Genomic DNA, 18,158 nt, shown 5'->3' on the forward strand with positions numbered 1-18,158 from the left:
CCTGTCCCCAACTCCCTATAGATCCCTCAGATCTTCTAAGAAAAAAAAAAAAATCACACCTATGAAATACCTCCCAGCAAGATCTGGACTGGTGTTTGACCCAACAAGTGACACATGAAATCTAACCACCACCTCCCACCATGTGCGGGGAGGTGTTTGCTTGTAGGAGGAAAAAGGGGGATCTGTGTCTGAGAAAGCCTCATCCTAAGTGCTAAGCATTCGGCACTGGCCAGATTTCCCCCACTCAGGCACACCTGCTTGGCTACAGGGAGCAGGGCAGGGGGGCTCTGAACATCACTATTGTGCTCACTTGGAAAGCGCCCCCCTCCCGGGGGGAATTTAGGCAACATTGGCGTGGTCTCAGCAATCACCTCTTCCACCAGTGTCTTCATTGGGGCAGACGGGGCTGAGCAGGGAGGACAGGCAACTGTGCCATGCACCAGACCAGCAGTTTGCTGAGCACTCAGAGACTCTCCTCCTAGGGACACAGGACGGCCTCGAGATCAGATGAGCTCTTGTGACTCTTGTGACTCTTGTGACATGGGAGCAGAAGTACTTTCCCAGGGAGAAGCTTGAGAGCCAGCAGCAGACGGATGCCTGTGTCCTTCCGTTTACCCCGCCATGGGCCCAAGCGAGGCTTGGGCCTGACACGCACTCCGTCTTCAGCAGCACAGTCTTGGTGAGCACGGCCCCAGTGGCTCCTAGACCTGACCGGCCAGGTTTGCGGTGTCTCAGTTCCACACCAGATGTGGTGTGTGTGTGTGGATACCGCGCCCTGCTTCTTTTACCTTTGTGTTTTGAAACAATTTCAAATTTGCAGAACAGAGACAAGAATACATCCACGAACCCTGTATACCCTTCGCCCATTCACCAACGGTTAACTTTTCCACACACCACTTCAGGATTTTCTTTCCCGACAAATACCCCCCCGCCTTTTTTTCCCTCTGGAGGCATCTGAGAGTAAGCAAGCTGCCTACGTCCTAGCCCTTCACCCCAAAAAGGATGTTTCTGAAGAACAAGGACATTCTCTCACACATCCACGGGATGATTAAAACCAAGCACTTCAGGCTGACAAAGTCCACGTTCAAGTTTCACCAACAGTCCCCATATTGTCCTTTGGGAGCTGGTTCTTTTCAGTCCCTGTTATGTGGGGACGCAGCACTGCACCTGCTTATGTCTCCTGAACAGTCCCTCTGTCCTCTTCATGACAGTGATGCTAGCAGAGCACCACGGTAAACAGAAGTACCCCGGCCGAGGATCCGGTGACATCACAAGGCCTTTGGGCTCCACTTGGTGCCTCCACGGCGCCTGTCCTGCCCAGATCAGTTCCTGCTGTGCTGTTTGTCAACGGATAATGTTCAACTCTGACGGTTCCTCTGGCATTTGCTAGCATTTGCGTGTGACTTCCCCCCACCTCACCGCGGATACAGTCCCTTCATCAGACTGTGAGACGCGCCAGGGATTCCAACAGCAAATTTACCAGCGTTTCCAACCGTGGCAGAGTTTTCCACATCTTAGGGACACGCAGACGTGACTATAGGACAGACATATGACAGTCCCTGCCCAGACACGCTCGGGCTTTTCCCATTTTTCACTGCTATTAACAATACCCTAAAGGTCATCTATCATATACCACTTGCTGCATTCACGTCTTTCTCCCTGCGGTGCGCTCCCAGATGAATGGCGGAGTTAGGTTTCAAAGATCTGCAGCTTGGGGTTGCCTGGGTGGCTCAGTTGGGGAAGTGCCCACTCTTGGCTGCAGCTCAGGTCATGGTCTCAGGGTCTGGAGATGGAGCTCCATGTCAGGTGCCACGCTCAGCAGGGGGTCTGCTTGGGATTCTCTTTCCCTCTCCTTCTGCCCCTACCTGCTCTCAAACCAAGTAAATAAATGAAACCTGAACATTGAACTAAATGAAGAGTTGCTACTTCAGGGCCAGGCCGTGCCCTGGAATGCCGTCTACTCCCATCCTCGCCAGCACCGATCTGCTGAATATGGGAGGGCGTCAGAGGGATTGGTTTTCCAGGCATCAAAGGAAGCCCCTAGCGCCGGAAAGCTCGTTTGTTCCAGCGTGAAGTCGGCCCTGCTGTCTAGGGTCTGTGGAGTGGGCCCAAAGCCCGCAGTGTGTCCATCATTGGTGGGTACTGGTCCCCTGCAGGGCATGTTCACCTGTGCAGGACAGCCACCCCCACCCAGGTGAGCACCGCCTTCTGCTCCTGGGACACAAAGGAACTGGCTTCTCCTTCATCAGTCACCGCAGGCCTGCGGACACTGAGCTGAGACCACAAGGCCACCAAGGGCAGAGGCCAAACAGCCTCCGACAGGAAGATGGAGGCGCATGCAAACGAAAGCCGCGGCGTCTGTCGTGACAGCATGGACCGCGAAGCCTGCTGACACCCAGGCTCATGCCTGTGTCAGGACATTGTGCCCCTGCTTGGAACTGTTTACTCCAGATTCCCACAAAACATGCTCCCTCGCTTCCTTTTGATCTTTGGTCAAATGCCTTCTTCTCTGTGGAAGTCTCCCCTGACCAGCCTGCCTAAAATTCCCTCCCCCGGTGTTCTGGATACTCCTTGCCCTGCTCTATCTTGTCCGGTGATGAGTATCACTGCATCCTCCCAAGTTGTCCTGCAAACGAGCCTCCAATCTCCCGTCTTGGTGCTGAATCAAGTCTGCATCTGGGGCAAACCGGGACAGCTGACCACGCGGCTCTTGTCCTTATGGCTTCTCTGTCTCTGCCCTGCTGGAGTGAGTGCCCCAGGAAGGCACCGCTTGGTTTCCTGTCTTGGTCACTGCTCCATCCCAAGACCGTGCAACAGCACCAGGCAGAGGTGCTGGCTCACAGAGTTCAGCCTGCATTGTCTAGTGCCCCGAACCCTGCCTGTTCCACTTCTTCCACAGCTCTTGCTCCCTTCCATGCACCCCAAGTCTTACTTATTTGTGGACTGTTTTACGTCTGCCTGTCCCCGCTGCGGGACAAAGAGTTACCCTAAGCAGCCAGGATGGTGCGCAGCACACAGCAGGCACTCTGCAAATACCTACTGAACGAATGAACACCTCTGATTCGTCAGGCACTCTGCTAGGGGCCCAGGAAGAGTCCCTGCTGTCCTGGGGCTGGTCTGCTCAGAGGGGACCCTGATAAACATGCAAGTGATCAAGAAATGACAAATTCTGGACCCAGATCAAAAAGGGCACATGAGGGGCACCTGGGTGGCTCAGTTGGTTAAGCAACTGCCTTTGGCTCGGGTCATGATCCCAGAGTCCTGAGATGGAGTCTCATATCGGGCTCTCAGCTCCATGGGGAGTCTGCTTCTCCCTCTGACCTCCCCTCTCATGCTCTCTCTCTCAAATAAATAAAATCTTTTTAAAGGGGGGGGGGGCACATGAACAAGCATGGGAGAGGAGGGGCAGGACAAGTGAGCCGAGGCCATGAGGAGGGAGAAGACAAGGGACCCAGACCCACACCCACGTGTCCTCCTGTGAGACTGCACGCTGGGGACCCACAGAAAGGCAGCCCAGGGGCCCAGGGCCAGGGGTTTAGTCAAAGCATAGGGTGGGGGCAGAAGACCCTGGCGAAGTTTTCAGCAGGTAAGGTGCCTGTCGGGAGTAAAACTCCAGGCGTCTGTAAACAGCCACCTACCCGAGGGGTCACTCAGGTACCACCCGCCTCTGTAAACCAAGCAGGACTGGAACATAGCCCCCGCCCCCGGCCTTGGTCTGTGCACTGGTGAGGCCCCCGGGGCTGCAGCAGCACCGAGTCCTAGGTTAGGTCGCTGACCCCCATTTAAGGTGACTGTTCAGGGCACAGGCGGCCCTTCCCACGCCCCCACACCAGGTCTGGCTGACCGCCACAGACGCCCATCCCCTCTCCCAACCCCCAGGGGCACACACCTGCGGCTGCGCCGGCATCTCCACCTCTCTCTCTGCTCCTGCCCAGACTGAAGGAAAGAACACCGTGCCTCCCTCGGCCTGGACTTGGGACCTCCCTGCCTCTCCCCCGGGCATCCTCCACCGCCAAGCTCACTGACCCAGCCTTGCCAGCTGCCTGACCGGGACGAGGTACCTGCTGTCCCTCTCTGCACGCTCTCCCCGCAGCTCCAGGTCCCCACCGCCCCTTTCCGCCCCCCGGCCGAGGCACCCTTCTTCCGTCGACCGCAGTCCTGCTGTCTGGCCTGGCTACCCCTGGTTAGCAATGCGGGCCGCAGGCCTCCGCGCCTTCTGCTCTGCTCAGCCCGCAAGCACCCGCGTGCGCAGCCCCAGCGCCACAGTCCCGAGCCCGGTCCCCCCGCGGTCCGCACACGGGCTGTTGCAAGCACCGGGCGCGACCACCACCAGGCACCCCGAGGGCGCAGTCGGGCCGCGGGCGTGCTCAGCGCCGTCGTTTGCACGTGCTCTCGTGGCAGGGCCTGGCTTGCCCCCTGGGCCTTGTCCCTGCCGGGGTGTGGGGGCTGGGGCGGGGGCGGGGGCTGCGTGAGGCAGCCGAGCTCCCTTCCCTTCCTTCAGTGTCTGCGCACTCCCCTGGGCAGAGTGCCCTGCACCCGCGACCTGCAGGCCTGCAGGGTGGAGGCCGGGGGCCCGTCGCACACAGGGCCGTGCCTCGACCTCCCTCCCGCGCACCGCCAGGGACCCTAGCGTCCACCTTCCACTTGGGGAGAGAGAAGCCCGACGGCGTGACCGACGCCGGGACAGGCTGCCAGGCCACAGGCGGCCAAGCCCTCAGGGCGTGCGGCCTGCCTCTTCGCCCCCCGCGATGCACGACACGGGTCACGGGACTCTGCCCGCACAAAATGGCGCCTCACAGAAAAATGCAGCCGACTTCCAGCGCCCACCCCCACCGCAGGCTGGAGAGCGGGCGCGGGGGCCGCGCTCACGGTCTTTGCATATACAAAACCGACGAATTTCGTTGGCTGCGAGGGGCTAGGCCCGCACTAGGCAAGCCCCCATTGGTTCCACTCCATTCGTCCCCGCCCCCTGACACCGCCTTCTCTGCCAAGAGCTGGCGCCCAGGAGCCTCTTGACGCCAATCTACGATGGCGCCTTCCTATTGGCCAGTCATCCTTCCATCATCCGTTTAAACCCCTCCGAGTCCCGCCCATCCTGGCCCTGCCCCTGCTCCGCGGCCGACCGTTAGTCGCGTGCGCGAGTTCCTGGGCGTCGGGGCACGCGCGCGTACGCCGGGAAGAGGCGGCGTCTCGTTCAAACGGGCCAATTAGCGGTCGCGTTACCCCTCGCGTCTTTTCCCTCTCTCCCCTCCCTTCTCAGCGCCTCCACTCTCCAGGGACCCCATTACGACCCTCGCCTGTCCCCATTGGCCAACCCGCCGCACGCCCCCGTCCCCAGCTTCTCCGGCTTCTTCCCGCAGCTTTCGGGAAGAGAGCGAGCTCCTCGAACGCCGAGGACCGTGCGCGGTGACGTCACGGGTCAAGGCGCGGCGCTCCGGAGCCTCGGGGGGGGTGTGGCCTACGGGTGGCTATAAAAGGGCGGCAGTGCGCGCGCGACCGGCTCAGTGCGGCCGGGCACTCGGGGCGGGAGGAGTTCTAGGCGCGCTGCGCGGCGGCTGTCGGAGGCAGCGGGGAGTGGAGCGGGGCCGCCGGGGCCTCTCCAGGGCCGCAGCGGCAGCAGTTGGGCCCCCCGCCCCAGCCGGTGGCCCGGAGAGCGCAGGAAGGGGGCCGGGGGGACCCGCCCCCGGCCGGCCACAGTCATGGTGAGCGCGGAGGCCAGGCTTGGGAGGGGCGGCCGAGGGGCCCCACTAGAGGAGGAGGCGGGGTCTCAGGAGCCTCTCGCGGACGGCCGGGCGGAGTGGGGGGGCCCGCCTGGGGTCCCGGGCCTGGAATGGGCTGACGGGCCTTCCTGGAGGCGGGGCAGGAGCGGAGCCTGGGCGGCCCGCAGGTTCTCCGGAGGGGAAGGGCCGACTGAGTCCCGGGGAGGGCTCAGGGGCTTTGTGGCTCGCCCGTGGGTGATCTGGGACCAAGGACGCAACGCCTCCTTCTCCAGCCCCGAGCTGGGGTTTCGAAGAGGGTTTCACCAAGGTTAGGTAGGGATGGGGGGCCAGGGTAGGCCTCGGGCGTACCCGGAACTATGGGGTACCATGCTGGACTATGAGCGAGCTTTGGATGCTTCTGGCGAAGGTGGACCCATCCACAAGCCCCTCGAAAACCGCCCCCATGTCTAGTGGGAGGTCAGCTTGGGATGGCCATCTGAAGCCTACCGGGTGGGGGATGTGGGACGGCAGGTCAACACCAGGGTGGCCACTGCATCCTTAGATACTGCAGGAGGCCCCGACTCCGCCAGCTACTCACCCTCTTCTCTGTGTCCAGAACTCCAATGTGGAGAACCTGCCCCCCCACATCATTCGCCTGGTGTATAAGGAGGTGACAACGCTGACTGCTGACCCGCCTGATGGCATCAAGGTCTTTCCCAATGAGGAAGACCTCACTGACCTGCAGGTCACCATCGAGGGCCCTGGTGAGTGTGGGATTGAGAGGAGGAGGAGTGTGCTTATAGCATTCTCTCCTTCAGTACAAGACAAACAGCTTACGGTTTCATCTATACGTGGAATCAGAAATGCAAACGAACACCAAAAAGCAGAACTGGTACTAGAACAGGAAGCCCCTGTTAAGAGTTGGGCTCTGCCAGGTGCTGGGGACTGCACAGAGACACCTCTTGGGGCTCACGGTTTGTAGGCAGGACTCCATAAGTAACAAATCATTGGGGATATTTTTCCAGTAGGTAGTGAGAAAACCCTGATCCCTGAGGACTCCATAAGTAACAAATCATTGGGGATATTTTTCCAGTAGGTAGTGAGAAAACCCTGATCCCTGCCTTACCAGGTTCATCAGATGGGGATTCTCTGAAGGGTGGGCCCGATGACCATAGACCAACTCCTTGCTGCTGTGCCTGGGATTCCTGGGACAGGGAACCAGCCAGACCCAGTGTCTCAGGAGGGAACAGTAATAACCGAGTGATCACATGTGTAGTGATGTAGTGAGCTGTTTCTACAAAGTAAGCTGAGAAGGTCCCAGCTGGTCGGGAGTGGGACAGTGGTGAGGGTGTCCGTGCTCCCCGATAGGCCGAGTCCTGAGGCAGGCAACCTAGATACTTGGTAGAAGCAGGAAGAAGAGACCGAGGAAGCTTTTAGGGCTTGTAGGATCCTGGAAGGAGTATGGAAAGGAAGCCATTGGTGGGTTTCAAGCAGATGTGAAGGCTGCAGTGTTGAGCTCATGGGGAAAGGGTGGCCAGGAGACCACGGACCACTGGAGTTGGGTGAGAGGTGAAGTGGCTTGGCCGGACTAGAAGGTGGGGTCAAATTCAGGAGGGGACCAGGAGGTCAGCTGCCCAAGCTACCACAGAGGGATCTGGTGACCTAGGCATGAGGAACAACAGGGTCCAGAACCACTCCCACTTTTTCTGTGACATGAGCAAGTTGGGGGATGAGAACCATTCACTGATTGGGCAGATGGAAAGACTGGAGGTGACAGAACAGTCCCTTCATCTCTGCGGGCTTTCCTACCAAGTAGATAGTTTTCCAGAAAGACAAGTGCTCACGGGAAGTGTCTGCCCTTCTTGGGAAGGGTGTGTGACTGAGACACTTGAGAGACAGGCATTCGGGGTTGCCGTTGGGTCTGCTGGGAACCTGCACACACACACACACACACACACATATATTCGGGATTGCCGTTGGGTCTGCTGGGAACCTGCACACACACACACACACACACAGACACACACACACACACACACACACACCCGTCAGGGATGCCCCGGAGTGGTGGGGGAGGCGGTGGGACACTGGCCTCCGAGCCAGCCCAGGAGACTAGGCGGTGCTAGAGAGTCCGAGCTTCCCGATCAAGCCCCTTCTCCCTCACTCCAGAGGGGACCCCTTATGCCGGAGGCCTGTTCCGTATGAAACTCCTGCTGGGGAAGGACTTTCCTGCCTCCCCACCCAAGGGCTACTTCCTGACCAAGATTTTCCACCCCAACGTGGGCGCCAACGGTGAGATCTGTGTCAACGTGCTCAAGAGGGACTGGACGGCTGAGCTGGGCATCCGGCACGTGCTGCTGGTGAGTTCTGGGGTGGCCCAGGGGCCTCCCTCCGGACGTCCCACTGATGTCTGAGCCATGGTGCATGGTGTCTGTTTGAAAATCAACCCTGAAGGAGTTGGGATCTTCCGTGTAAAACTCCAGGTCCAGCTGGAAAATTCTGGAAGCGTCGGCAGTGTTTGAGCCAGGACACCTAAGTGCAGCTGTCCAGGCAGCGTAGTACATGGGGCGTGTCTGCTGTAGGGCCATCTGTGGGCCTGTGTCTTAGACGCTTTCCTGATGGGACAAGTCAGTATGCAGTTACGGAGCTGGTTTCCCTCCTGAGCAGAGTTTGCGGTATTGTCAAATCCAGCGTTCTCAGGTGTGCAGTCCGTTAGTTGTCACCACTGTGGTTCTTGAGTATTTCAATGAGCTGCCTGTTGTCCGCCAGCAGCGATGTGCCCCGCGGGGGCGTTTTGTCTTGTCTTTGCCATTTCTAGTGGGGCAGAGCAGGGGTCTGCCTGATGGCCCCCACAGCACCCTGTTGGCTGAGCCAGCAGGACACAGGCCCCTAAAGCAGTTAGGTCCCCTGCCGGCTCCACCAAAAGAGCAGGGACTCTTTATCTTGGCCTGAGTTCAAACCCTGTGTTGGGTATAGAACTTACTTTTTTTAAAAAAAAAAAAAAAAAAAAGGAATTTTTTAATGGAATTGCTGACAAGCTCTGGGGCAGATGGTCGGGGGATGAGGAAACATGGAGTTTCCTTTAGGGCACACGGGGAAGATGGAGTTCCAAAGTAAACATCCTCCTCCTCTCCTGGGAGTGTCAGCCACGGCTACCAGGGACCCTGGAAATGAGCTCACAGAGTGACTGTGTCCCCAGTGATCCCGAGGAGCTGCAGTGTGGGCCCACTGTGGGAGCGGCAGGGTCAGGGGTCCCTGATGAGCGTCAGTGACGGGTGCCAGACCGGGTGCGCTGTGTGTCTCAGCAGCCAGGGAGCAGCTCTTACGGGCCTCATTTGCAGGCCAGAAGGGTCTTGTCGCCTGATGGAGGCCAGGCATGTGTTGGGCATTGCAGGCTCCCTGTCACTGTGCCTGAACGTGGAGGTAGGATAGACACCACAGTGCGGGGGCCGCCACTGGTCCAGCCAGACCCAACTCAGGCCTGCAGGGCTGCCCACTGCACCTGCACAGAGTCTGTGCACTTTCGGCTTCAGCTCGCCCCTCGTTAAAGGGGCTCAATAAGGCGTATTGGGCTGGTTCCCACCCTGGACCTCCCTCTGGGTGCTCCTCAAGTACCTGTCCCCCCGTGGGCCTGTGCAGGAGACACTGAGCAAAGGTGAGGACACCAGTGTGAGCAGGGCCAGAGTCTGCTTGGGGGGTGGTGTGGAGAGCAGGGAACAGGCAGCGGCTGAACTCTGGAGGCTTGGAGGCCCGTGGGTGGCCTAGCCCTGACCTTGGCCCTCTCCCCACAGACCATCAAGTGCCTGCTGATCCACCCAAACCCTGAGTCCGCCCTCAACGAGGAGGCAGGCCGCCTGCTCTTGGAGAACTACGAGGAGTACGCCGCCCGCGCCCGCCTGCTCACGGAGATCCACGGGGGCGCTGGCGGGCCCAGCAGTGGGAGCACCGAGGCTGGCAGGGCCCTGGCCAGTGGGGGTGCCGCCCCCTCCACTGACCCCATGGCCCCCGGGGGCCCAGGAGGGGCCGATGGTCCCATGGCCAAGAAGCATGCTGGTGAGCGGGATAGGAAGCTGGCGGCCAAGAAGAAGACGGACAAGAAACGGGCCCTGCGGCGACTGTAGTGGGTTTTTCTCCCAGCTCTACCCCCTCCCCAGACCCCAACCCCCAACGCTGTCTCTAAGTTATTTAAATTATGGCTGGGGTGGGGGAGGGTGTGGGGCAATGGGACCTGGATTTGTTTTTCTAAATAAAGTTGGAAAAGCAGCTGCTCTGCCTCACAGACCCCCCAGGACTGCTGCCTCTGCCACACTGGTCCCCCGGGCCTCGAAGTGTGTGTGCAGGGCTGCCGTGGGGCGTGCCAAGGGAGGAGGGAGCCCCATGACCCTGCAGAGATCCCGGGAGCTGGGCCCATACTCCCATCACACTTGCCCTTATTCTTTCCTGAAGTAAGTGTGTGGCTTGGCAGGGTTCCTGCCTGGGACAGCCAGGTGACCGGTGTGGGCCCAGCTCAGGGTGACAGAGCACGTTCCACGTGTACTTGTGCATCCTGCATCCCCCTCCGCTGCTCTGCGGCCTGGGCAGGCCTTGTTGGCTGCTCCTGGCTTCATAAGTGACGTCCCCTTCCAGTCCGCGTCCCTAGCTCTTCAAGCTGACAGGTCTCAGGCCCTCTGGCTGTTGGAGGCTGTCCTCCACTCTTGGAAGCTTCCTGGGTTATTCCCCTTGGGCCCCTCTCCCCGCCCCTCTCAGCCTCAGGTGTCCACTAAAGGGCCGGGTCCTTCGGAGGTTCAGTGCATTGGGTGAGGCCGCCCGGGTGCTCCTGTTTAAACCCAAGTGACCTAATCACAGAAACCAATCTGCCACGGGGACAGGTTCTGTTCCTCCCCACACACACACACACTCTCCAGGGGAGGGTCAGGAGATAGGCAGCAAGTTAGCTTCGTGGACACAGCAGGCTGCCATTGCTGTCCCATCCCGCTTAACTGCAGGCTGGTGGCTCCTGTTGGTCACAGACATCTGTCAGGGCCAGAAGTGAAGGCTGCAAAGCCAGAGCAGCAGAGTGGGGAGGAACAGAGCGGGTCTTGGCAGAAATCAATGAAGGCACAGAGGCTTTAAATTGGCTCAGGGAAAACCTGTCTGTGTGAAGACTTGTATGTGAGCTGTTGTGGTTATTTCCTTAGTAATAGACAAAAAGTGGAAACCACCCAAATGCTCGAGAGGTGAGGAGTAAAACAGTTCCTAGGGGCGCCTGGGTGGCTCAGTGGGTTAAGCCGCTGCCTTTGGCTCAGGTCATGATCTCAGGGTCCTGAGATCGGCAGGGAGTCTGCTTCCTCCTCTCTCTGCCTACTTGTAATCTCTCTCTGTCAAATAAATAAAATCTTTAAAAAAAAAAAAAAACGTTCCTAGCAGGGAACACCACTCAGCAGAATGTTAACCCCAAAAATACTGCAGTGAAGCCGTCTACACCGTCTGCCAGATACCCGATGCCCCATAGATGAAGCCTCACACCAGGCACCAGGGGCTGAAAGCAGGGCCTTGGCCGCCAGGGATCGGGGAAGACCTGGGGAGCGTTCTGGGATGAGAAGCATACTCCAGATCTAGCATACTCTTGGTCAAATGGCTGCATGAATTTGTCAAAGCTCCAACTCGGAAAAGGTGTGTTTTTGTGTAAACTATATCCATGACGCTTATTAGATACTTTAAAGTCTGCTTGTTTCTCTAGAGAAGGGAAGAGAAGTCAGGGGGACAGAAGATACTTGCAAGACACAGAACCAAAACAGACTAATCACAGTATATAAAGAGTCCTTACAAATCAATAAGAAAACACAAGAGTTGGCAAAAGCCCTTTCAACACTTCGCAGAAGAGGAAATCCACGGGACTGCCAAGCACAAGAAGACACTCCTCACAAGCAGTTGAGAAAACAGTGTAAGCCGGAGCCCTTCCCCGGCATCCTTGTACATACGGTGCAGGCTTTCACCATTTGTCCTAATCACAGGCAGTGTACACGTGGTCATACATTCAGGAAACGATGCCCAGAACAAGAAAGTGGAACTACTGTTGCTTCTAGCAGCAGGAAGAAATGACAGATGTCACAATCACTCAAACCAGCAAGTCATGCAAGATTCCCCCAATTCGGATGCCTTCGAGCACGATTCCAAAGCAGGCAAAAATGAGTAAAATAAGTGATACAGCTGAACAGGTAAATAGGTGGTAGAACTGTACAAGCAAGATTGTTTCTGTAGGGACGTCTGGGTGGCTCAGTTGGTTAAGCAGCTGCCTTCGGCTCAGGTCATGATCCCAGCGTCCTGGGATCGAGTCCCACATCGGGCTCCTTGCTCTGCGGGGAGCCTGCTTCTCCCTCTGACTCTGCCTTCCACTCTGTCTGCCTGTGCTTGCTCTCGCTCGCTCTCTCTCTGACAAATAAATAAATAAAAAATCTTAAAAAAAAAAAAAAAGAAAAAAAAAGATTGTTTCTGTAAAGCTGGGGATTCTGGTGACCTTAAGCCCACGAGGAACCCAGGAGGGCTTCTGAGGACTTGGTAGGCCTGTCTATTGGGTGGAGCTTGCTTTATAATTATTTTCTGTATATATACTGTATTTTTCCATATATATACATATATTTATTTATTGGATAAAGAAGATGTGGTGTATATATATATACAATGGAATACTATGCAGCCATCAAAAACCCCCCAAATCTTGCCATTTGCAACGATGTGGATGGAACTGGAGGATATCATGCTAAGTGAAAGAAGTCAATCGGAGAAAGACAATTATCATATAATCTCTCTGATAAGAGGAATTTGAGAAACAAGACAGAGGATCATAGGGGAAGGGAGGGAAAAATGAAATAAGACAAAACCAGAGAGGGAGACAGACCATAAGAGACTCAATCTCTGGAAACAAACTGAGGGTTGCTGGAGTGGAGGTGGGTGGGAGGGATGGGGTGGCTGGGTGATGGACACTGGGGAGGATATGTGCTATGTTGTTTAAGACTGTAGAATCATAGACTTGTACCCCAAAACAAGTAGTACTATGTGTTAATTTTTTAAAAGATTATTTATTTGTTTATTTGAGAGAGCAAGGGAGCACAGGCAGGGGAAAGGAACAGAGGGAGGGAGAGAAGCAGACTTCCTGCTGAGCACAGAGCCAGGACTCAAGGATCATGACTTGAGCCGAAGGCAGATGCTTAACCAACTGAGTCACCCAGGCACCCCTTTTTAACGATTTTTATTTTTGAGTGACCTCTACACCCAGCACAAGGTTTGAACTCAATCCTGAGATCAAGACTTGCACGCTCCACCAAGCCAGCCAGCCAGGCACCCCTGTATTGCAGAATTTTTAAAACCTGAAGAAACTCATTATGTGTGAGTACGGGCTGGTCTCCAAACTAGAGTAAGTGAACAAAAAGCAGCATGCAAACAGCGCATACGACATGCTACCATTACCATTCTGTTAATTTTAAAAATACATTTATTTTATTTGAGAGAAAGTGTGAGTAGGGGGAGGGCCAGGAGAAAGAATCCCCAAGCAGACTCCCCACGGAGCGTGGAGCCCCATGGGGGCGCACAGCCCCACAATTCGTGAGACCATGTCCTGAGACCAAACCAAAAGTTGGATGCTTAACTGACTGAACCACCCAGGTGCCCCATGTTAATTTTTTAAATTTTTGTTTATATTTTTAAATATTTTATTTATCTGGGGCACCTGGGTTGCTCCGTTGTTAAGCGTCTGCCTTGGGCTCAGGTCATGGTCTCAGGGTTCCACATTGGGTTCCTTGCTCAGTTGGGATTTCTGCTTCTCCCTCTCCCTCCTCTCTTGCTTGTGTTTCCTCTCTCACTGTCTCTCTCTGTCAAATAAATAATAAAGAAAATCTTAAAAGAGATTTTATCTGTCAGAGAGAGAGAGAGAGAGACGGCACAAGTTGGGGGAGGCATCCTAAAATTTTTGTTTAAAATAGGATACCAGGAGCGCCTGGGTGGCTCAGTGGGTTAAGCCTCTGCCTTCAGCTTAGGTCATGATCCCGGGGTCCTGGGATTGAGTCCCGAATCAGGCTCTCTGCTTAGGAGCCTGCTTCCCCCTCTCTTGTGCTTCTCCCTCCCGCTCTGCCTGCTTCTCTGCCTACTTGTGATTTCTCTCACTCTGTCAAATAAATAAAATCTTTTAAAATAATAAAATAGGATATATGTTGGGCCCCTAGGTGCCTCAGTTGACTTAGTGGCTGCCTTCTGCTCAGGTCATGATCCCAAGGTCCTGGGATCAAGCCCCACATCGGGCTCCCTGCTAGGTGGAAAGCCTGCTTCTCCCTCTCCCTCTGCCTGCCACTTTGCCTACTTGTGTTCTCTCTCTCTGTGTCAAATAAATAAATATGTCTTTAAAAAAATAAAAAAAATAGGATATGCGTTGGGAAGCTTGGATGACTCAGTCCATTAAGTATCTGCCTTCCGCTCAGGTCATGATTCTAGGGTCCTGCGATCAAGCCCCGCATCAGGCTCCTTGCTCAGCCAGGAGCCTGCTTCTCCCTCTCTTGCTCCCCCTGCTTGTGCATGCTCTCTCACTCCCTCTCTCTCTGACAAATAAATAAAACATAAAATAAAATAGGATATGTGTTACTTGCTTGCATGTGATTTTAATGCTTCTGGAAGAGCGCACTGGAACCAGGAATACTAATTGCCTCAAAGAAGGAGAGCTTAGGATGATACCTCGTGAATGTAACTCCTTCAAAAAGCAAATTCTTCATATTTTTTTTAGGTAAAGGTTTCTACAAAGGGAAGCACCTTGGTGGTTCAGTATGTTAAGCATCTGCCTTTGACCCAGGTCACGACCTTGGGGTCCTGGGATCAAGCCCTGCGTTGGGCTCCCTGCACAGCAGGAAGCTTGCTCTCCCTCTCCTTCTGCCCCTCCCCCTGCTTGCTCTCTCTCTTGCTCTATCTCAAATAAAGAAACAAAATCTTAAAAAAAAAAAAAAAGGGCACCTAGGTGGCTCAGTGGGTTAAAGCCTCTGCTTTCAGCTCAAGTCATGATCCCAGGGTCTCAGGCTCAATCTCAGGATGGAGCCCCGCATCAGACTCTCTGCTCAACAGGGATCTCTCTGCCAAAAAAAGTTTCTACAAAGAAACAGCTCCCTCTCGTTCGTGTCTCTCCGAGACCCGGTTCCCTTCACCACGGACAAACACTGTTACTAGGTTCATGTATATTTTTCCAAAGAAGTTCCACAGGAGCATGATCAAATTTAAATATGTATTCTATTAAGCCCACTCTCTTTTATTTTCACATGGCACACAGTGTCTTGTACGCAGCTTGCTGCTCCTTGCTTTTTCTTTAAGATTTTCTTTAAGATTTTATCTGTTGTGGGGGTAGTGTGCAGAGGGTGAGAGAGAATCCCAAGCAGAAGTCCGCACCAAGCGCGAATCTGGATGCAGGGCTCAGTCTCACCACCCCGAGACCTGAGCCAAAATTGCGCCAGATGCTAAACCGACTGAAGCAACGGAGCCCCCCCGGGCACCCCCGCTCCTTGCGGGTCGGTTGCCCCGGAAGTCTTGGAAGTCTGCGCACAGCAGCACCTCCCCGCTCTTCGCCGCTGAGCACCCCATCATACACACGTGCCCCGATTTCTATAGCATGTCCTGTTGGCATTGACCAACAACACTGCAATGAATAACCTTTAGACGTGGGCCATGTGGCCCACAAGGGAACAGATCTTTAGAGCAAATCTCAGCAGTGACGGTACTGTGCCAAAGGGTATATTCATCTGTCATTTGTACCGATGTTGCTGAACTGGTCCCCGTGTGGTCTGTGTGGTCGGAGCTGAGGGGGTGGGGTGGTCTCTCCGTACCAGTCCCCTCATTGTCTCCTGACTGCACTGTCTGCTGGGAAGTCAGTGTTGGTCTTGGGGTTCCCTTGCTGTGAGTCATCTTTCTCTTGCTGCTTTCCAGATTTTCCCTTGTCTTTCAGCATTATTACTGTGATGTGTCTGGGTTTTTGAGGGTTTTTTCTTTTTTTGAGTATGCAGCTGGAGGGGCCGGGCGGGGGGGGGGGGATCTGAAGCAGGCTTCATGCTCAGCACAGAGCCCCACACAGGGCTCTATCTCATGCCACCCAGATGCCCCGAGGTTCACTTTTTATCTCACCTTTACCGTTTTCCAATTTCCACGTGAACACACAGTCACTTGTAAGAAAAAGCTTTGAATAGATAGCCCCATGCCAGTCACACCTCAACATGTTCTCTTGGAGAACTTGGAGATGGGAAGCTGAGGCCTGGGGAGAGGACACCACGCCTTTGAGTCCGAAAGCACTGGGGACTCAGTGGAGAACTGCTCCCTCCACCCACCCTTCTGGTTCTAGCAGGCCAGTGGCAGGCATCCAGATGCCTGGTGTTGCCTCCCCAGCCCAGCCCCCTCGAGGACTCCCACAGCACAAGCCCATGTCGCAGACACTGAGGTCAGGAGAGGCCACATGTGGGAGGATTCAAGTACTTCTATTGAAGATGCCAGCAGCTAGCAGGACTCCACGTGGACTGAGGACTCTGGGGCGGACGGACAGAGACAGCACGAGGGGGATGAGCAGAGGGCTCACATTTTGTCAACGACCAGTACCTACCGAGCACCATCCAAACACTGGGGCCCTGGACCCCACTGTGGCTCACCAGCACGGGCATGTGCATTAGACGGCCATCGGTTCTATGGACAAAAATAACCCCAAGATGGAGGAAAAGCTACAACTTCTAATGGACAGGTCAGGAAACAACTCAGGTTTAGGTGACATTTAGCAGGTGGGAAGCACCTTCCAGGGGGAGGAACAGCAAGTACAGATGCTCTGAGGCACACCGCCTGGTAGGGTGGAGGCCAGCTTAGGCAGCCATGGCCAAGGGCCTGCTTCTCATTTGCAGTGAGAGAACCGTGGGAGGGTTCTCAGCAGACTTAGAGCCACTTGACTTAGTTCCAAAAAAGGCTGCCTTTATCTGGGTCAAGAACAGACCCAAGTGGGGCAAGAGTAGAGGCTACTCCAAGAGTCCAAGCAAGACAGGTTTCTATCAGGAAAAAGGTCAGGTTCACATCTGTGGACTAAGGAAAGGTGGAGGCAGGGCCTCCTCTATCCCAATCTGTGTCCAGGCAAGCAAAGGCAGCCCTTGGAGGCAGGGTCTTGTCCCAAAACAGGACCTCTGGAGGCAGATGCCCTTGGCCACAGAAATCTGGTGTGGTGACAGAGAGCAGGTCACTGTCTCAGGACATGGTCTCCAGAACAGTAGGGACCAGGGAGGGGTCTTTTCAATGCCAGATCCTTAATCCATGGAATGTTGGCCAGCACATGGCAGGTATGCAGGAAAACAGGCCAACGCAGGGGCAGTGGAGAATCTTTGCCCACAGCAGACTTAAGTGACTTCATCTGTCAAGTGGGGCATGTGGGATATCTGGGATGAGATGGTCTAAGTACATATGCGTGCATATGCACACGTGTCACCACATGCAACTGTGTACCTTCTAGAAGACAGTACACGGTCTACCAGGCACTTGCCATGCGCAGCCCCTGCTCAGCTCTTTGCTTCCTTTAACCCACGGACTTCTACCAAGAGGCACAGAGAAGTCCTGGTCCATGCCCAGAGCCACACTAGTAGTGTCCTCAGTGGAGAGGTATGACCATGAGCCATTACCAGTTTTAACACCAGGAGGCAGGAAAGGGGTGAGCAAGCAGGAAACCCAGAGAACCTATTCTAGCCCCCAAGGATGAGAGACAAGGGTCGTCTGGGGTAGATGGGGTGTGGCGGGGAGGGAAGGGGCAGCAATGAGGAGTGGCCAAAGCAGCACTGCTCTGGGGTCCTGGAGGCACTGGGGAGGGCTGGGACCAGACAGCACAGAGGAGATGAGGCACTCACACTCTCCGTCCAGCAGAAAACAAACAGGTGGCACCCAGGTTCCTACCCAGGAACAGGCTGTTTTAACAGCCTGGACCTGTGAGGACTCTAGACCTGCATCTGTGCCCAAGACCAGCAGCTCCCACTTCAAACCAAGAAGCATGGGTACACTCCTGCCCCACAACTCCGTCCGCTTCTCTCCTGGTGGACCTAGTTCTTAACCCTGGAGGGAAGCAACCCTGACCTGCTTCCGTCCATCTCCAGGCCACTCCCCCCTCCCCCAGCCAGGTCCACAGCCCAATCCCAGAGGACAAAGCCCCACACACAGCACATCCTTTCACAGGCACAGGCCCCATGGCACACACTGCATGGGGCACAGACCCTTGGCCTGGATGCCCAGCCCTTAGACAAGGGCTCTCAGTGGTCTTTCTCGAAACGGTCACGTGTCCACAAAGAGCCTGGGATCATGAGGACCGTAACAGAGGCGGACTGCTGAATGTGCACACACATGTGCATGGGTCACCCCTAATGCAAGGACCCAGACCGCGCCCCATCCCCAGGGGCGGGAATGCTGGGACAGAGCAGCCCTTGACCGGGACCTGCACATGGA

At 55.6% G+C, this 18,158-nt stretch overlaps 1 protein-coding gene across 1 annotated transcript; it reads left to right on the forward strand.

Moving 5' to 3' along the window:
* Positions 1-5,479: 5,479 nt before the first annotated feature.
* On the forward strand, positions 5,480-9,962 carry UBE2S (ubiquitin conjugating enzyme E2 S). Its single transcript, XM_082709760.1, has 4 exons — positions 5,480-5,702; positions 6,316-6,463; positions 7,869-8,059; positions 9,491-9,962. Exons 1-4 carry the CDS (start codon positions 5,700-5,702, stop codon positions 9,818-9,820), a joined length of 672 nt encoding a protein of 223 aa, XP_082565886.1. The 5' UTR covers positions 5,480-5,699; the 3' UTR covers positions 9,821-9,962.
* The last annotated feature ends 8,196 nt before the right edge of the window (positions 9,963-18,158 follow it).

This window comes from Mustela nivalis (genome assembly GCF_964662115.1).
Source record: "Mustela nivalis genome assembly, chromosome: 18".
In the NCBI taxonomy this organism is placed as follows: Eukaryota; Metazoa; Chordata; class Mammalia; order Carnivora; family Mustelidae; genus Mustela; species Mustela nivalis.

Excerpts from the sequence above, each read along its gene's own strand:
- UBE2S (XM_082709760.1), top strand. Across the intron at positions 6,464-7,868 it reads GGTCACCATCGAGGGCCCTG|AGGGGACCCCTTATGCCGGA; the intron begins GTGAGTGTGGGA and ends CCCTCACTCCAG. Across the intron at positions 8,060-9,490 it reads GCATCCGGCACGTGCTGCTG|ACCATCAAGTGCCTGCTGAT; the intron begins GTGAGTTCTGGG and ends CTCTCCCCACAG.